The 21354-nt window shown below is 28.1% G+C and overlaps 1 protein-coding gene across 1 annotated transcript; it reads right to left on the bottom strand.

The window, feature by feature from the left end:
- Positions 1-675: 675 nt before the first annotated feature.
- Positions 676-20863, bottom strand: LOC100212068 (AP-1 complex subunit sigma-2). The gene is made up of 6 exons (XM_065788174.1): positions 20811-20863; positions 20377-20555; positions 8385-8493; positions 3041-3076; positions 2480-2581; positions 676-1245 (listed from the first exon to the last, which is right to left on the bottom strand). The coding sequence occupies exons 1-6, from the start codon at positions 20811-20813 to the stop codon at positions 1192-1194; spliced, it is 483 nt and encodes a 160-aa protein (XP_065644246.1). The 5' UTR covers positions 20814-20863; the 3' UTR covers positions 676-1191.
- Between the last annotated feature and the right edge of the window lie 491 nt (positions 20864-21354).

The following is a 21354-nucleotide window of genomic DNA, read 5'->3' as shown; positions in this document are numbered from 1 at the left end:
AAAAAATAACTAACGTTTTCATATTTTAGGAGCTAATAATCTATTAAATTCTTACGTTTAAATTTTCATACTTTGAGAGCTAATAATCTATTAAATTTATACGTTTAAATTTTCATACTTTGAGAGCTAATAATCTATTAAATTCTTACGTTTAAATTTTCATACTTTGAGAGCTAATAATCTATTAAATTCTTACGTTTAAATTTTCATATTTTGAGAGCTAATAATCTATTATGATAAAATATATATTTTTTTTATAGATTATTTATTTTATAAATGTTAATACAATTATATTTGTAATATAATAAGTTAAAATAAACTATAAATATTACAATAAAACTCCTTTTTATGGATTTTATATTTATACTCTTTATTTACAACTTAACAGTTAAAATTAAAAAATTTATTAAAAAAAAGTTTTGTATTATCACAAAACAAACTACTACTATTAAGTTTATTATTATATAGAGAAGATTCTTAAAATGTATATCTTAACTATATTTTTATCTTAACTTAATATTTTTCAAATGTAAAAGTTTAAACATTTATGTAACATTCTTATATGTTATTTAGAAAACATTTACGTCATACGACATAAATACGATCTTATAAACCATTCTTAAACTAAATGACAATTGAATAAACTGCACCAACTTATATTTTTTGTTGACTCGGTTTTTTTTTTTTTTTTTGACTATTGTTATTTCTTTGGCCCGGTACTACTCTTTATTGATTCGGTATTATTATTTGGAAAGGTTTCAGATTTGAAATATCAATGATTAAAATATTGGTGAATAATATAAAAATATTTTACAAAAGTGAAACATCATTTTTAATAAGTGACCAAAATGTTTTGATAAATAGTTAAGAAATTTTTAAATATAAACAAATGAAAAAACTAAATAATAATTTTTTATGAATCATCAAAAAGTTCTAATGAAACTTTAATAAATACATTGTAATATAAATACAATATAAATAACCAAAATAATAAATACATAATAACATAAATACATTGATAAGTAACAACCCATGAGTGATCACGTTTCAACATGAACTCACAAAAAATGTGCTTAAACAGTTAAATATAAAAAAAGAAGTAGAAAAATTCAGAAGTTTTTAAAAAATCTCATCTAAATTGTCAACAAGTCGACTCCTTAATTCAAAAAGTAGTTTTTTTCTAAAACACATCTAGGACAACCCTAATTCATCTAACACGTTTTTCAGAGTAGGTATTTCGCCATCCTATAAAGAATTGTTTTATAATTGATATATATATATATATATATATATATATATATATATATATATATATATATATATATATATATTCATTCATAAAATACATTCATACTAGGTCTCTGCTAATAAGAAATTTTAAATTTGAATCTGGTATCAAATCGCCTGTATATTTGCAAATCGAATTGAATCTCGAATCTTAAAAAAGTTAGTTTTTTCCCTATTTCTAAAACATATAAAAATGTTTAAAAAGAAAATGTCACATGCTGAATGTATTCGATATGGCTTCTAGATAAGGGTAATAATTTATTATAAGACCTTAATTTATAACTTAGTGTAGTGTAACATTCATTATCATCACAAAATAGTTTAAGCTATGTTGACATTTTGCAGAAATCACAATATTTTTAACTACTTGTTTGACCTTTAGTTGTTTAGCCTTTATTTGTCCTAATTCCCCTTATAACTCCCCTTATAATTAAAGATACTTAACTTTCATTAAATTACATTGTGCAGTGTAGATCAATTACTTTACAAAATATTATAAATATGGAATTTTTTGAATTAAAAAAAAAGTGATTTAATCTTAAATTCTCAATGATTCCCAGGGCCCCAATACATACATACATGGATGGATACATGTATGTATGCATGCATGTATGTATGTATGTATGTATGTATGTATGTATGTATGTATGTATGTATGTATGTATGTATGTATGTATGTATGTATGTATGTATGTATTGTACAATACATAAATAAATGGATCCATATGTGTGTGTGTTTGTCTGTAATATATACATATAAAAAATATTTATATAATATATATCTTTGTATATCTCATAAACAATATCTAGTGTCAATAATTAGACTCGGTCAAAAAATACATTTAATTAATAAGCTATTAAATTTCATGAATTTTTTTCTTATTGCAGATCAGTTAACTAACATTTTTAAAGCTCCTAGACAACATTTTTAGTGCTCCTAGAAAAACAGATAAAAAGATGGAGTCCTTTTGGAACCCTCCATCTCTGCAAATAATACATTATTTTGAATGAACAATTGTTATTTAGAAATTCTAATTTTACAACTTAATATTTACAAAAGTATAAAAATAGCACATTAAATTTTTTTTAAATATATTCTATTTAATAATCTAAATCACCCAACCAAGCCCTTTTAGGAATTTAAAACATCTAAAACACTTTTGTATTTAAATACTCATTTAAAAAGATTTACCTCCTGTGCAACATCTTGGTTAGCAATAGCTTTTAATAATGTATTTTTACTTGTCTCCTGTACTTCTCCACCCAGGATTAGTTCATCTAACACGTAATAAGCCTAAACATAAGGATTAGTCTAACTAACACATAAGCATAAACATTTTAAACACAAACGATAAGCAATAGAACTTTATTTAAATTATTAAAATATAATTTTTCTAATTATATTTAACAACAAATATAAAATATGTTTTTGATTGTTTGCACCGTTTATTAACTTTTGGTTGTTAGCATTACGATTACTTATTAACTTTTAAACTTCATTTCTCGGACTTGAAGACTCTTAACCATAAAACTGAAAAAACTGATAATAGCTTATTATTCCTTTTTTGGTTGATATATATAACTCTGAATTAATTTTTTATAAGATTATCCATGAAATGAGAGAACTTCATTAAATATAAAATTTAAGTTGTTCTGTGATTAGTAAAGCATTACTTAATTCCAGTAGGAAAATTTAAGTATATTATTAGCTAAAAGCAATAAACATAATTTTATTACAAAAAACAATACATACTTTTTCAAAATTGAAAATTATATCAAGTTCACAAACCTAAAAAAAATAATCAGAATTATAAAATATATTGTGTGTGTGTGTGTGTGTGTGTGTGTGTGTGTGTGTGTGTGTGTGTGTGTGTGTGTGTGTGTGTGTGTGTGTGTGTGTGTGTGTGTGTGTGTGTGTGATTCATGATAATTTATGAATTATAATTTTAAATTAAGAATTTATTAAGTATTATTTAAGCTATTAACTTCTTACAGTATATGTTTTCATAAAGTAACTAATAATATATTGAATAACTCACGACCAGGAGGTAATCCACTGATTAGGGTGGTAGCCCTCCTATCAAGTTCAAATGGTGCTTGGATCAAACCAGGAAAAGAAGGTAAAAGAACTAATTGCAATAGCTATAAAGGAAGTTAAAAGCAAACTAATGGAGAGGATTGATAATTTGGAGCAAGTTCTTATTGATAAAGATGCATTAATCAACAATTTTAAATTGAAAGCTGAAATACTGGAGTAAAAAAAGAGTTTACGAAAATGATTCTAATAATAGTAAGAGTACAAAGTGATTTTGCAGCAGCCTTAGCCAAACCTGGGTCACAAGCGAGTACATCTCTCTTAAGTGGAATATCTGCAAATGCTAGAGCAACAGAAAACAATGCCAAAAAATTTGTGTTTTTAGGCTTATCTCTTCCAGAAACCAAAGACCAGACAACTGCAGAATCCATTGTAATTGACAAAGTCAAAGAAATATTATCTTGTTTAAACATTAATGCTAAAATTACGAATACTCATATAATAAAACCAAAATTAAAATTGGGAAATGATTCATTTTCAATAAATAATCAAACTTTGGTAGTTGTGGAATTTGAAAATCTAGAAACAAGAAGTTTTGTATTAGTAGCTGCAGAAAAGATTGCCCAAACAGATCACAAGAACATTTTTATTTGACCCGATAGAACTAGAGCAGAACGAGCAGAATATAACAAGCTGATAAGTGAAAAGAAAGCCGCAAATAACGATCTTGAAAAATATGGAAATCTCAACATGCTCTTTCGGTTCGTCATCCACTGTGAAAAGGTCCACTGCATCGATGTGTCTAGGACCCTCGAAATCAATGGCCAACCAAAACATCCTTTTGTGGACTAGAAAACAGCCTAAAGCGCATGTTCTGCACCAATCAATCAGCAGTAGTATAAACAACATATCATTGTCAACCAAATTAGGCCAACAAGATGTTTTATCCAAGCATATTAATAATAAACCACTGTCATAACTAACCAAATATCTTTCAACCGACCATGTCACATGTTATTAAACTAAGGCCACATTACTTAATAACAAGATGACACAATTAAATACTTTGGCAAACTCACTAAAGTCAAACATAATTGCTATTACCGAAACATGGTTTGACAAATATAAATGCACTTATCTAATAAATTACAAACTGCTAGATAAAAATAGACCCAGTCATGGCGGGGGAGTGCGAAAACAGATTTAATAAGGAAAAAATTCTATTTGGTTGCATTTATAGGCCTCTACCCAAACCAAGTGATATGCAATATGACATACAATTATGTGAAATTGCTTTAAAATGCTCTATTGTTGCAGCCTCAAACTAAGTTAAAAAGAGGGTGTTTTCGGGTATGTGTATTGTTGGGAACTTTAATTACAACAAAACTGTATGAGACTTGGATAACACTCCTTTATTCTCCAGTAAACCAGCTGCACCAGATCATGAGTTCATCAGTACATTAAGTAAGAACTTTATTCACCAACCACTCACCTTTCCAACATTTGTTAATTCAAGTGGTAATTGTTATAATTACCTTGATTTAATTTTATCAGAGTCCATGAATAGAGTTTTTGATGTAGAGTCAAACCCACCGCTAAGTGATAACACTGAACAACTTCATGTATTAATTCGCTGGAACCTATTTATAGCCAATGTTCATAAACAGACATTCAAAAGATCAAGTTATAATTTTAGGAAAGGTAACTTCCTAAATCTAAGTTTTGAGCTAAGCAAAGTTGACTGGGATCATCTATTTATCAACAAAAAAACTAATGATCACTATAACATATTCTTAAAAGCGTACAATTGGCTGATAAACGTTTGTATACCTGTAAAATGCTCTAAAAATCTCAAAATGCAACCACCTTGGATGAACAGATCACTAAAACATTCAAAAATTATATCCATTGTCAACAATTATAAAGCAGTGTGAAAAGAAGTAAAAAGAGTATTAAAAAAAAAGTTAGATTATGAAAAATATATTGTAGATAATAAATCAAATAAAAAACGATTATATGGTTATGTGAAACTGAAGTAAACAGCATCCAAGTTGATAAGCATTATGATTAATACCAATGACTCAGTATCAAAATCTGGAACAGACATTAGCAACATCCTTAATGATTATTTTAAATCTGTATTTGTAGAGGAATCAAATAAAGTACTGGCGCCACATTTTGAGAATCGTACATCAGCAAATATAAGACTTCCTACTCTGTTCATTAATGAAATATTAAATGTCTATTCAACTTGGACATTAACAAAGCTCCAGGGGTCGATGGAGTTCACCCTTGGGCACTAAAAGCATGCCACTTAGAATTATCCAAGCCACTCTTTATGATATTTTCAAGGTCTTTACAGGAAGGAGTTATCACTGACATGTGGAGATTAGCCAATGTGACATTGTTACATAAGAATGGTAACCGTAGAAAACCACCAAACTATCATCCAGTTTCCTTGATTTCAATTCCATGTAAGGTTTTGGAGTGAATCATAAAAGACACAGTTATGAATCATTTCTACTTAAATAAACTTATAGCCAAACAACAACATGGGTTTGTTCACAATAAAGGTTGTGTTACTAATTTATTGAAAACTCTCAAAAAAACAGTAGGCCAGTGTTGTTTTTTTAAATTTTGCCACAGCATTTGACAAAGTGCCACATCTAAGACTTTCACAAGAAGTACAAGCATATGGCATAAATGGAAAATTATTAAAGTGGATATTAAACTTTCTAGTAAACAGACAACGTGTTGTGCTTGTAGAATTTCAAATTGGGCCAATGTCACTAGCGGCGTACCACAAGGAAGTGTGCTGGCACCACTGTTACTTATAATCTATATAAACGATCTTCCAAATGTCTAAAAATATTATTCCTGTAAGCTCTATGCTGATGATAGTAAATTAATAGCCAGGATATCAAATGAAGAAGATTCCCAAAAATTACAAAGAGAAATAAATGCAATAGTAACTTGGACAGAAATTTGGCTTATGAAACTGAATGTTGATAAACGTAAAGTTATGCATTTTGGCTATGGTAACCCTAAATTTAGTTACAATATATCCTTTGGAAAAACTTCTCATGCCTTAGTCTCAACAGACTCTGATTGCGACCTTGGTGTGACAATCACTTCTAATCTTAATTGGAAAACGCATGCAACAAAATGTGCTTCCAAAGCCAACAGTATCTTGAGATGGATGAAAAGCGCTTTCCTGTGTAAGGATATAAACCTCTGGAAAAATTTATACATAACCTATGTTAGACCTCATTTAGAGTTTGCTGTGCCTGCATGTAATGCTTACTCAAAAAAAGATATTAAATGCATTAAGCATGTTCAACATATGGCCATGAAAGTCTCTCACTCGCTTAAAAATTTTGATTATGAAAAGAGTTTGAAAATTCTTTTATTTTACTACTTTAACAGATAGAAGAGTGTGTGCAGTCTGCATTAGACAGTACAAAGTTGAGAATAAATCAGACCATGTTAACTGGTATACCAAACCAGAAACTATTGCTCCACAATAAGGACATCGTAAACGATTACATTGCAAAATTGTAAAAAACTGTGCATACCAACACAACTTTTTCTCTAGCAGAGTTGTCAATCACTGGAATAATTTGGACCATTTGACTGTGTTCCAGAAGAGTGTTGAAAGTTTTAAGAACAGTTTTGACGGAAAGAAAAATCTAACTAAGATATAACAATTAACAATGACTGGTACTATGCCCCTGATCTGCTTATAGCAGAATATGTAATCATGCTCTGTTCCAGGAGTTTCTCTCCATGCAGCGTGTAATAATAAATAATAATAAAGTAGGACAGTAGTTCTTGAAAACTTTGATAATTTTTTAATATCATAGAGTCTGATATTAAAAAAAAAATTTCTTTTTACTATTTGTCATTATTATGATGTAATTAAACTAAAAATATCCTTTAGTAATGCAATTCCACTTGATTCAAGAAACATTAGTTTACATTATAAACTGTAATACTTCGAACTTGCTGCAGTTAGTTGTGGCATTATAAATATGTTTTATTAAAGTGAATATAATAAAAGAAAAAAAATCATTAAAGAAAAAAAACTGTTGCTGAAAAAGACCTTTGTGTAGTATTTAGCTCTGACTTAAAATAGAAAAATCAAATTTATATGCAAGTAAAGCAAGTAAAGTTTTGGTTATGCTAAAGTTTTAACACTGATTTACTAAAAATTTTATACACAACTTGTATCTGTGTAGTCTCCATATCTTAAGAATGAAATTTATAGAAAAGGTTCAGCATTGTGCCACTTGATATCGCCACTAAAAAAGCTATGTTATGAGAAAAGATAAGTTGAACCTCACTTCTTTAGTAAAGCGGGGGCAATTTAATTTAAATATACAAGATACTCAATAAAATTAAAAAAGTTATTTAAACCAGATTATCTTTTTATTGAAATCGACCACTTACTGATGTTGTTTATCTTATTTATGTGAACTCTTATAAAGCTAAAACTTTACAAATGGATTTTAAATAATGTAACTATGTTGAATATTAATATAGCTAAGTACACCAATACAACACTTATAGCTAAGTACTTTGTACACTCACTGAATTATGGGATACAGCTTAAATATAGTACTATGACCAACTAAGAACTGCTATACCATTAACGCATATGTCTAGCATTTTATAGAAATTTTGATTTTATAATAGATAAATTTTGATTTTATAATAGAATTTAGTTTATTTTACTATCATAAAAAGGGATGAAAAGTTCCAGACTCCAGGGATTAGAATTAAATAAATTTAACTTGGACATTTAAAGATCCAAAAATGTTTAAGAACTTCAGAAATCAATAGGTAAAAAAGGACTTTAGGAATTTAGAACTATAGATAAACAAAAGAAAATTAAAAATCCCTGGAGTTCCATCTCTGATTGTATAAAAAAATTTAATTCAAAGAAAATGATCTTAACTATTTTTGAGTATAAAAGATAATTCAACATTAAAACTAAAATAAACAAAAACACTATAAAAAGTTGCGCCATATAAATACATGTACATAAAAAACATTCACATACATTTCCAAAGTACTTATCAAGGACTTCAACATAACGATGAATAATTTCTAAAGTAAGTAGTTCATTGTCTCCTGGCTCGCAAGCAACACAGAAAAAAAGACTAGCGTATCTAAAAAAATATTTGATTCTTAAAATATATTTTAATAAATTTTTAAATAAAAATAGAAAGTACAAGTTCGAAACTTTTCAAATAGAAAAAAACATATGCTGTAATTTAAAAAAAATTTGTCTCATTTAAAAAAGTATTTAAAAACACACTTTAATACCATTCTAATTGTATTAAAAGTATACTTACCAAACCTTTTAACCTCATTTCAAAAGACTTCAAAAGTAAAGTAAATAAAATACACCTGCGTTAAAATACTTATAACAATACTTAAAATAAAATACTTCAACATCAATCTAAAGTTTGGAAAATTCTTTTAAATTCTGACCATGCAGCTGCAATATTTACAGACCATTATACTAAAAATGTAACCATTATACTAAAAATGTAACCATTATACTAAAAATTTAACCATTATACTAAAATCGCAACCATTATACTGTAACAAAATTAAAATGTAACCAAAGAAAATATCTAAAAGTTAAAATTTTTTTTATCTTGTGTAAAAAAACAAAAAAACAAAAAAAAGTATAATAGTAATTCATAAATCAATTATAAAAAGAAGATGTATCATTCAATATTATGTAAAAAGAATGTGTATTATTCAATATTGGAAATAATTAAAAATTGTTACAAAGCTTAAAATATAATTTATATAAATATATAATTTTACAATCATAGATGAATGATAAACGTGTATTAAAAAATATATAACTTTGAACAACAAAGTAATCATAAAAATATTTGCTGATTACTGTCACATCAGTTCAAAAGATGGCGATATGATTGTAAGATGCACCAATATACATTGCAAAATTAAAAATCCCTAAAGGTAAATGGTTTTGGAACAAAAAACCTTTTACCTTACACTTTTACCTTGGTACATCTTACAATCATATCGCCATCTTTTGAACTGATGTGACAGTAACAAGCAATAATATACATTTAAACAAACATTCTAAAAGTAAAAAAAAGCATGCTGAGAAAAAAAAAACTTCATTAACTTTATAAATTTTATTATATATTTTATAAAGTTTTATGTGTAATAAATCGCTACCCTGAAAATCAATTTAAAAATCTTAATGGTATATTTTTTATAATATCGGCTTTGTTTACATTTTTATCCTCTCATTTCTCGAGTCACCTGACCCACAGAAACACTTTATAAAATGTTTCTACTTTTAAAACTATTTTCAAGAAACAAAAAACAACGACGCCTTTAAAAAAAACACGCCTTTAATAAAAACTTTATATAACTATTCAAAATGATCTAGAAAAAAATTCACTAGTTCAAATCCATTTCTTTAAAAAAAAATCCTTAGCGTTTTTATAGAAAATGTTTTTTCTTGATATTGCTTTAAATAAAATAAAAATATTTTAAAAAAGAATTGCTTTTCTCATATTATATTCAAAATTTCTTGTTAAATTAATTTTTAGTTGAAACCTTATTATGTGTTAACAACAACAACAACAACAAAAATAATTTGTATGGCAATATGCTCAAAGACTTTTGCAAGTCTTTGAGTATATTAAGTAAATTTAATAGTTGAGTAACTTAACCGTAGTAACTTAACTGGCTTTTTTAATTTAGTTTAGGTAAATTTACTGTAATGTATTTATCCATTAAGTAAAACAAACTATTTTTAACTTTAAAATAGAAGTTTGATATTATAAGCTTCCACGCAGAGATTTAATGTAATTTAAATTCAAAATTTTGAATAAAACTCTCTGCGCACAAGAGCAAATGACTTTAATTTAAAAAGATAAATTTAGCATGACATACTTTATGACCACTAATAAAAAACTTAAAAAAAAAACATTTCATAATTTTAAGAATGGCCAATCAGAGGTCGCTGCAGTCCAAACCATTACTCAAGAAGGTGAATCAGAAAACACAATTTTGGGCAGTTCTTTAGCTTTGTGCAATTGTTTTAACAATTTTTCTTTATCTAGTTGTAGCTTCATCTGCTTTTTTGAGGTTGAAATTGAATTTTAATTTAAAGATGTTTTATCACACCCATTGGCAGAAGAAAAAAATTATTCTGACAAGCTCCAGAAAAACCCTTTGGTGGGAGCAATTTTGACACTTTCCTGATCTCAAAACTAAAAAAACTGAAATCATCTATCACTGTCCGCAGAAGAAAAGGGCGTTTAAAATTTTGCTTATTCTTAAAAAATTGAAAATGACAGCATTCAATATTTTTTGGCATTTTCACAGTATTATAAATATTCTTTATTCTAGATTGGCATAAAAAACACAAAAGGTAACTGTTTAACAAAAAATTGCAAAAGATTATATAACAAATCAAGTTTTTAAATACTATTTTTTTCTAAAACAAAAGATATTCAATAGTTGTTATAAAATAATCTGCAAAATCAGAAGAAACTACAATGGAAAATTGCATCTTTGATAGTTTCATCAATGATCCTTAGGCTATGGTTGAGTAAACAGCTTTTACTCAACAAGTTATCCAAGAGTGAAAAAAGCAGTTTTTCTCATTGAAGTATTATTATATATTATTATATATTATCATGTATTATATTAGAAAATGTGCACTATTTTCTAGTATTCATACTTTTCTCTTCCTTACAAGCTTTCGCTGTTGTAGCCAACCAGACAGGTTTGCAGCCACTTCCTATACTCAAGGTGATCATTTGGCCTTTTGTATCTAATCAAGTGTAATTTAAAGTTGCGGTGCAAAGCCTCTTATGCCTGCTAACTGTATTTTCCTAGTGGTTCCCTTTGTTTTCCAAGGAACTCTTTCACATGGAAAAATGCGGCATGAACCTTTGGAGTGATGCTTCCTCTTGTTAGAGACAAGTATGCAGAGTGAAATTGATCAATTCTTTTACATAGTCAGGTTCCAATTTGTTTCCAATGCATCCAGAAACCACAAAACCAAACTTTCGCAGTGTGTTAATTATATCAAAGATGTCAAATGCGTAATCTTGTTCTGCCATTGTCTGAAGAAGATCCACATTCTTAAGATTTTTCTGCATTTGTTGCCAGCAAACTGGCTGTGGTTTGATATGCAGATCATTTAACCAAGCTGAGACTTTTGGCCAAGACTTCCTTAGAATATTGTAAAGATGGTTTACAACACCCAGAAGTAAGTGGAGTTCCATTGGTGGAATGATATCCTAGACAAGAATGCTGTCTAGTACATTTAGAAGTGGCAAGTTGACAACATTTTTGAATAGCTTAGCTTTCTTCAAATTCTGACTACTTGCATTGAAATCCTCAAAGCATTGTCTCAAAGAGCCAAATGTTTGAGGGGTGCCACATTGGGCTAAATTTTTGTGAGGCATCACACCATGTGCAAGGGTGAGAGCTGGCATGTGACTGAAGGTCGCAAACAATGTTGGCTTCAAATCTGTTGAGAGAAGGTCAATTTTCTCGATTCCAAGAAGATTGAAGACCTTTTGAATATCACTGTAATTTCAGGCATGTCCTCAGCAATTGCAACTAGCAGTTGCTTCTTGACTCCACTGTCACTGGCAGTTGGTGTGGCTAAAGTTTTCTTGCTTGGTGGTGACCCTGCCTCCATGCTCTGCTCTGCCTCTTGAATGCCCTAACTTACTTTCAAGAAACCACCACCACCATCAAGACCAAGCTTTACAATGTGTAATGAATAGATTTATCTTTTCAACAGAACATCATTGAGAAGATTTGCAATGCACAACAATTTGTTGGGGTTTCTGCAACTTATCATTACTAACCTCAATTTTTGTTTGGATGAAATGATCTTTGAGTTGTTTTCCTGCACCACAAAATTTTTCATGGCAGTCTGAGCATCTTCTTTGAGTTTGGCTTGTTTCCAATTTTTCTCGATCTTTAATTGTGCTTTTCAAAAACTTTCATTCACAGTTGTTGTCTCTTGTTGAAGGTAAAACTTTGACAGATGTGAAGTCAAAAAGAGGTGGTAAATTGACTTCTGCTTCAATCTTTTTCTTTCCTGTGGTGATTCAGCAAGTATCACATATTCCAAGAGGCACTCTGTTGTCAGCAAAATCAAGACTTGATGAAAGTATGCTCAACACAACATCCATCATAGATTTTGTGAGAACTCTGAAAACATTACATAAAGCTCATCAGATAATGTATATCAAAAGAATTTTATGTTAAATATTCAAATGAAGAAATAAATGTTTTATAAATAAATCAAAGTATTAAAGAAAAAGGAAAAAATGACACAATACCTTGAGCACTTTCTCATGCAGAGAAAACAGACGGTTTCTCTGCAGTCATTGTGTGATTTGGCTTAATTTGGCATTCCTTTGCTTTAATTTAAGTTTAGAAACTGAAGAAATTATTTTTTTTTACTATAACAATACTGAAATGTAGATTTTTTAAGTACAAAGTTCAACATTTGAGTAAAAGCTCAAATTTTAAAAATGATAATTGCTGTTTCCTGGATTTGGTAAAAATTATACAGATTCAAAATTAAAAATTATTTTTTATTCTTGGTTAACTTACAGCATAGAAGTTACAAACAATATTTAATTAATGATCGCAAAATTTTATACTGAATATCTAAAGTTAACGTAACAAAAGAGCAATGTAAATCATTAACAATTGCTCATTCTCAGATTTAGTAAAGATGAAATTATTTGCAGTTTTAGATTCTAATTAGTTACTCTAACCAGATTATATGTTTTAATTGTTTACAATTTGAAAATTTTACAGCTGCTGTAAAAATGCCAAAAACTTTTAATGCTATCATTTGCTGTTTTTTATAAAGCAAAAATTTAAAAATGAAATTTCTTCCACGACGGTGATGAATGATTTCAGTTTTTATAGTTTTGAGATCAGGAAAGTGTCAAAATTGCTTCCACCAAAGTGTTTATCTGGAGCTTGTCAGAGTAATTTTTTCTTCTGCCAATGGGTGTTTTATGTTAATAAAGATCGATTATGTAAACAAACAAAAAAATCAATGAGATCAAGTATTTAAACTCTAAAGAATAAAATGCGATTAAACAAATTAACAAGTCTGTAGATTGCGGCATATATTATGTTGACTTTTTGGCCTATAACAAATTGGAGAAGGTTAGTTTTGACTAAAATAAAAAAATTATTTTTTCTTGGTGTGCATTTATTCTTTTCTTTTTACCAATAAAATTTAGTCCAAACATTTTTTTTTATCATTCTCTTTAATATGAAATTTATTTTTATCATTCTCTTTAATATGAGAACAACATTTCTCAGAGGTTTGGGATCTCTTTAAAATTTTTAATTTAGTTTTGTATTTTTTTCTTAATTTTTCCTCTCTTTCCAGTATATAGTTTGTTTATTTTCAGTTTTAGCTAAAGTTTACATGTGTTTATTCAGAGGATTTTTTAACATGATGATTATCTTCCTTTAATTCGTAAAGACTCCAACAGTCACAAACTGGCCTGGGCATTTACTTTTGTAAAAAATCATGCATTTGTCGGTAAACAAGTTTGAATCCACAGACTATTCTTTTATGTGCTTTCATTTACACCACTTTACTCTATGCCTTTCTCTTTGTAATATATTGCTCTCTTTCATCTCAAGTCTGCACTCTTTTCAATATTAATAGGTGTATGCATATGAAACCGCTGTTTAAAATAAGACAAGTTAATTTTCTTTTTAAGACAAAATTAATGTATGGATGATTATGTGTGTGAAACTACGTTCAATTTGCTTTAAATATCATAGTTTTTAATTTGATTTTATTCATATCTAGATAATTTTATACATCTTTCAAAATGAACAACTTTGTGCCTTCAAATATGCATTTGCGGGAAGTATTACTTCACTATTTAATTTTAAAGAAAACTGCTGCAGAAAGTCATCGTTTGCTTGTAGAAGCTTATTCTGACCATGCTTTATCTGAAACAACTTGCAGAGATTGATTTAGAAGATTTAAAAGTGGCGATTTCGATCTTGACAACAAGGAACGTGGTAAACCTCCAAAAAAATTTGAAGATTCAGAACTGCAAAGTTTATTGGACGAAGACGATGCTCAATCCCAAGAACAATTAGCAGAAGAGTTGAATGTTGATCAGGCAACAATTTCAAGACGTTTACAAGCTCTCGGTAAAATAAGAAAGGAAGGAAAATGGGTTCCACATGAATTGAAAGAACGTGATATTGAAAGGCGTTTAGTGACATGCGAAATGTTATTGAATCGTTTTGAAAGAAAGTCTTTTTTGCATCGAATAGTGACTGGAGATGAAAAATGGATTTATTTTGACAATCCAGTCCGCACAACACATTATGTTGACCCAGGCGCACCTGTAAAATCAACACCAAAGAGGAATATTCATGGAAATAAGGCTTTGCTGTCTATTTGGTGGGATCAGATTGGTGTGGTATACTATGAGTTGCTAAAACCTAAAGAAACAATTGATGGGCCACTTTACAGACTCCAATTATTCCGTTTAAGAAAAGCATTAGAAGAAAAACGACCCGAATATGCTGAGAGACACGATAAAATAATTCTTCAACATGACAATGCTCGTCCTCATGTTTGTAAAGTTGTTCAAACAGCGTTGAAAACTATCGGATGGGAAGTCTTATGCCACCCGCCGTATTCACCAGACCTTGCTCCATCAGATTACTATTTATTCTGATCAATGTCACATGGCTTGGCAGATCAGCACTTCTCGAATTATGAAGAGGTCAAAAAATGGCTCGATGATTGGATAGCTTCTAAACCTGAGAAATTCTATTGGGATGGAATTCATAAGTTACCAAAAAATTGGCAAAAAGTAGTAGAAAATAATGGAAATTACATTCAAAGAAATATAAATAAAACATCTCCAAAACAAACGTTCTAATTCAAAGAAAAAACAGCGGTTTCATATGCATACACCTATTAATTCTGATCAAATTGATCAAGCCAATCAAATTATCAAGAGATAAATGATTCGAATTGTCTTTCCAGACAATCTGAGTCATTTATTGCTCTACTCTACTTAAACCTTGTTTCTGATCCTAGACAGTGCTCAGTTTCTCCACATTCACCCTTATGTGTTTCTAGTCACGGTTTGATCTCTCCAAATATATTATCTCATTCTTCTTCATCATCAGAATCCCCTTATCATCGTACCTCTTACAACTACTTTAAAGCTGACTGGGACTCTTTACAGAATTTTCTTCCTGATGGCCCTTGGGTAGAATTCTTTTGTCTTCCTGCTCAAAAATGTGCTTCTTACATAACTTCTTGGATTCAAGCTAGCATGGAATTTTATATTCCCACTTGACAATTTTAAGTCAAGCCTCACTCTTTTTCATGATTTTCCTCTTCTTGTGCTGCTGCTGTTTCCAATTGTAACCATAACTTTCATATCTATCTTATCTGCAAAAAGCAGATGTCTGTCTACTACTGCTAGAAATGATTGTAAAAAGATTTTGTCAAATGATAAAGCCCGTATTCTCAGGTTACGAAATCTTATATTTCATTTCAAAAATTAGGCCCTCATGACTTCTGGAGAATCTCTAACAGTATCTATTACAAGGGTAAATTTGTTATTCCACTTCTCTTGTATGGTTCAGATTTTGTCACCTCACCTAAAGACAAAGCTGAATTGTTTACTAAGAACTTCTCATCAATATCATCTCTTGATTCCAACAGTCACGTTCTACCTGATATTGTCGTCAAACAGGTTAATCCATTGCTCGACCTTCGCATCACTTCGGCTTGTGCATCTAAAGTGATTTCCTGCTTAGACTCTTCTACAGCATATAGTCTGGACAACATACCTATTATAGTCTTACAGAAGTGTTCTCCAGAGCTGTTGTCTAAACTTTCAAAACTATTTAACAAGTGCTTATCAGAATCTTGTTCTCAAGCCTGTTGGAAATCCCTATTTTCAAAAATTCTGGAGAGCAATCTGACTCATCTGACTACCGTCAATTTAGCCTTCGTCCTATCATAAGCAATGTTTTTGAGTCTTTAATTAAGAAACACTTAATCTCTCATCTTGAATCTAATAACTTTCTGATTATCAATATGGATTTTGATGTTCTCGTTTTACTGCTGATTTATTAATGGTAATAATCAAGAGGTTTTATTGTGCATTATATAAATAAGGAGAATTTAGGGCTATCGCTCTCAACATTTCTAAAGCTTTTAATAAAGTTTGGCATCCTGGTTTTCTCCATGAGCTTTCTTCATATGGTGTTTCAGGTAACATCTTTAAGATTATTGAGAACTATTTCCAAATAACTTTTCTTCTATTCGGCTCTTGAAACTTATGGCCATTCTCTCCCTTCCATTCAAACAGGTTGATCAATTGTTAGACATTAAAATCACTCTCACTTTTGTTACCAAAGTCATATCTCAAACTCTTCTACGGCTTGTGGTAATATTTGTGTCATAGTCTTACAAAATTGTTTTCCAGAACTCTCTTTATTAAATTATTAAATTCTTTTAAATCTATTTAATAAGTGCTTGATTGTATCTTATTTTCCTACCCGCTGGAAAATGGCATCTGTTTTTTGAATTTTAAAAACTCTGGAGAACATTCTGTCTCCTCCAGTTATTGTTCAATTAGACTTCTTCATGTTATTACAAAGACTTTGAGCCTTTGATTTTATATTTCATACCTTTTAAACATCTTATTTTTGTTGCTCTTCGTTACTTGCTCTATTTGTCTTTTTTGTAATAAGGATTTCCAAACTGGTGAAGCAAATTCCAAGTGGGATCTAACTAATGAACAATACAGCAGTTTCATTAGGTCTTTAACTAAGTATATAAAACAATGTTTTATTTGAACAAGTATTCTGTTTGCTTTTTCCTGCAATCATATCTATATCATTTTTGCATTTTATACCATTAGAGATCAAAGATGTTTTTATCATAGTGTAATGATTTTCATTGCTCATTGGTTGGCTCATGTAATAATTATAGCAAGGTTTTTTTTTCGCAATATGCATAATTTTGCATTTTTCATTGTTAAAGTGTAATAACCATTTTTTACTCCATTTACTAAGGTTCAATAAATCCACCTGCATAGTATAGTTATCGTTGATATTTGTAATCACATAAAATAAATTTGTATCGTCGGCATGCAACTTACAGCAACTTTTTATTTCTTGTGATATATCATCAATATAGATAACAAATAATAGCAGGCTTATTACTGAGCCCTGTGGCACTCCACTTTTTACCTCCTTCCATTCTGATTTATAAGTACCAAGGACAACTTTTTGAATTCTATTAGGCAAATATGCTTTAAACTAGTTTACTAAAACTTCATTTTCACCATTTTTTTAATTTTATTAACAATCTTTTGTGTGCAACTGTATCAAATGCTTTGAAGAAGTCCAAAAAAGCTGAAAAACTACATTCCATTGTAATTAAACCTAAAGACTCTAGCAAATGTGTGCAACAGTTTTTACTACGAACAAAGCCATGCTGCAAATCAGATATTATTTATTTTCAACAAGATGGTCCATCAAAGTGTCTCTTGTTATACTCTCCATCACTTTGCATACAACAGACGTTAATGAAACAGGGCAACAGTTTGTTGCTTTCAATTTTCTGAAAAACTACCAATTTAATAGTGGTTGCTTGCAGCCTTGTTGGGAGTAAATCAGAATAAAAAAATGAAAAAAAAAGCTCATTAGTTAGAGTATTCCCTAAATTGGAGTGACATTCAAATTTTGTGTACCATTAACAAATTAAAAAAATTATTCAATCTAAATAACTCTTTTAATTAAATTTTTTTTTAATTTTATTGATTTGTAATGAATTTATGTGCAATGAATGTGACCTAATGTTTAGCTAAATACTTTTCAAATATTTTTTTTAATTAAAAGGAATAAAATTACTTTTTTTTTGTTGCTTAATTAAAAAAGAAATTTTTTTAATAATTAGGCAGCAAAAATTTAAAACAAATAAGATCTTATCACTTCATAGAATAATCAATTGAAATCTAAATGTGGTTATTAGCTAACCATTTTTGTGCTTGTTAAATAATAATTTTTTTTCCCTTTGTTTATCAAAATTATATTAAAATGTTTAACAAATTCTTCTGTTGATAAATATTTTGATTAAAAAGGTAAAAATTAATTTTTAATTTTTTAATTTAAAAAATCTAGCAGCTCTTAACTCTCATGTTTTTTTTAAGGAACAGAATGTGTATTTTTTTTTTTTTACAGAAAACAAATATTATTAATTCATTAAGTTGTTGAATAAATTATTTATTGAATTTCTGTTTTTAAAAATATTTTTCTAACAATTACAGTCTCACAAAAACATAATAAAATTGTGTATTTTAACAATTTTGTACTCAACAAAATACTATGCTTTAACAGCCTTTCTTGATATATTTTGTTAAGAAAAAAACAATAACAAGTAAATTAAACATGGAAACACCCTTACAGTATTACATATATTGTTTTATATTATACTTTTATATTGATATTATTCTGTTAAATATTTGATGCGTAATTTAAAGATCAAAGGCTATTCATAACTTGAAAATTATATTACCCAATAGGCATGGAATATTCCCCACTGGGTATTCAGTGGGTACGGGACTTAAGAAAGACATTTTTTAAACATCTTTGGAATGTTTAAAAGACATCTTTTTTAGGTACCATGCCCATATTTTAACTTAGGCAAGTGTTACCACTTAAAAAAATACAAAAAAGTACTAAAGTATATATAAATAGTTTAAATATTGTACAAAAGTTATTTGCATATTTAATAATTTGAATAATATCTTTTAATATAAACAGTTATAAAAAAGTTCATAAAAATATGTACTACATTACTCAAATTTTATAACTTTACAAAATTTTAAAAGCATTAAACGATTAAAAAGTTAAAAGTGGTTAAAAAGTACAAAAATTACAATACAATTAAAATACAAAAGGGCATTTCCAAAAAATCATGCACGGAACACACGTATATTTTTTGTCTATTAATTTCATAATAATAAAATTGGCAATTCCAATTTGCTCTCATTTAATTCTAACCTATATAAATATTTTGTAAACAAAAAACAGTATACATTAAAAATGTTAACAAAGAATAAATTAAGTTTGAAGTGGAATCACATACAGAACAGAAAAACTGAAATTTTAGTTACTAGATAAATAAACTTTAATTCCTCAAAAAATGTAAGTTTCAGTATAATATATATATTTTTAAATGATGCTTTATACATTAGTAAAGCTTTCCAGAAAGTTAAAGGATTGCACTATGTCAAATAAATGCAGTTCATAAATGATCACATACAGAAGTTGCAAATTTGTTAACTTCATGTAGATACTTTCAGGAAAATAAATTGCTTGTGAGTATTTTAAGTTAAATATCATATATATATAATTTAATATATTTTCCATGAAAAATATCAGTCATCAATTATTTCTAGCTAAAGTATTGCGTTTTGAAAATTGTTGTTTATTTTCAAACTGTAGCGATATTATTACGCAAAAAAAAAAAAATGATCAAAATATATATATTTAATTTATTCAGGTAGCCTAAAAGGTGAAAAAAATATTTTTGTTATAAATATTTTTTAAGAAAATCATAATAGTATGAATATTGCTTTTAGTTGTTTTTAATTGCTAAAACAAAGTAAAATAAAAAATCATGCACAGAAATGAAAATCCCCAAAAGTCTTTTTAGAGAATTTTGAATAGATTTCAGTGAGGTTTTGTATTTGGCTACTTTTTAATATTTTTATTGTAATCATCAATAACTAAAAGAGTTAAAAAATTTGCTTTACTTTTAACACATTTTCAGCCCCATCAATACTTAATACCTCTAAATAATAACTTCATAATGAAATTTTTGAAAGTTGATGTTGGTTTCTCACACAAAAAGACCTTCTAGTTAGGGCAGTTCAGATTTTAAAGAAAATTAAATTTATTCATTTTAAAAATTAATTAATTCTTTTACAAACCTTTTGTATACAATTTTTAAGTCTTTATATTCAAGAAAACTACACATTTTTGGTTTTCTTGAGAGGATTAGAGTAGTTAGATCTCTTATAACTTTTTTCTTATCTTTACTAGGAATTGCAAAATACCATTTTTGTAAACGCAACTTTCCTTGACGACTGAACAGTAAAATATATTGTATCTAAAAAAAACAAAAAAACATTTCTATAAAGGTAATGTTTTTCAATATTTTTAAATCAAGAACTTAAGTTTTAGAAATATATTTTAAATGTTTTTCCCTGAAAGATTAATGAAGAGAACAGAGAATTGAACAGAAATAACTAAACATTTTTGAATCTATTTTTATATTGATACAAAATAATTATCATTTAAAATTTAATTTGACACTTATTGAATGAAATTCTGAAAAAATATTTTATATAGAAAAACTACCTACCATGATATTTCTTAACAGGACAGAATAATTTCTAGTACTAAAAAAAAAATTAAAAAAAAATAGACATAAAAAGAAAAAAAAATTAAAAAAATCATATATGATTATCTTATTAATTTCAAGTAATTACAGTAAATATGTAAATTATAAAATAAAAATTTTAAATTATTACAAGCTATTAAAGTTGAACTTAAATTGTTCAATTGATTTAAAATTAAATTTTTTAGTTATATCAAAGATTCTTAAATTTAAAAAAAAAACTAAGTTAAAATATTCTTAAATTATAGAAATATAAGACATCATAACAAAAATTGACTTGACTATTACTTGTTTTATAAAACAAGTAATAGTTTAGTCACTTGAACTTGAAATTTAAAGTAATGCCAAGCCCTCATTAGTTCTTAATATAAATTTAAAACAAGTAATAGTCTTATTGATAGAAATATTTTCATAAATAAAATAATGTACGAGCTATAATGCATATGATGTCACTAATTTTGGCACAGAAAAAAAATTCAAGTTAGAAAGGCTGTAGCCACTGTTGATA

The sequence above is a fragment of the Hydra vulgaris genome, chromosome 01 (assembly GCF_038396675.1).
Source record: "Hydra vulgaris chromosome 01, alternate assembly HydraT2T_AEP".
NCBI lineage: Eukaryota > Metazoa > Cnidaria > Hydrozoa > Anthoathecata > Hydridae > Hydra > Hydra vulgaris.
The sequence above is the reverse complement of the archived record's forward strand: the minus strand, read 5'-3'. Positions and strand labels throughout refer to the sequence as shown.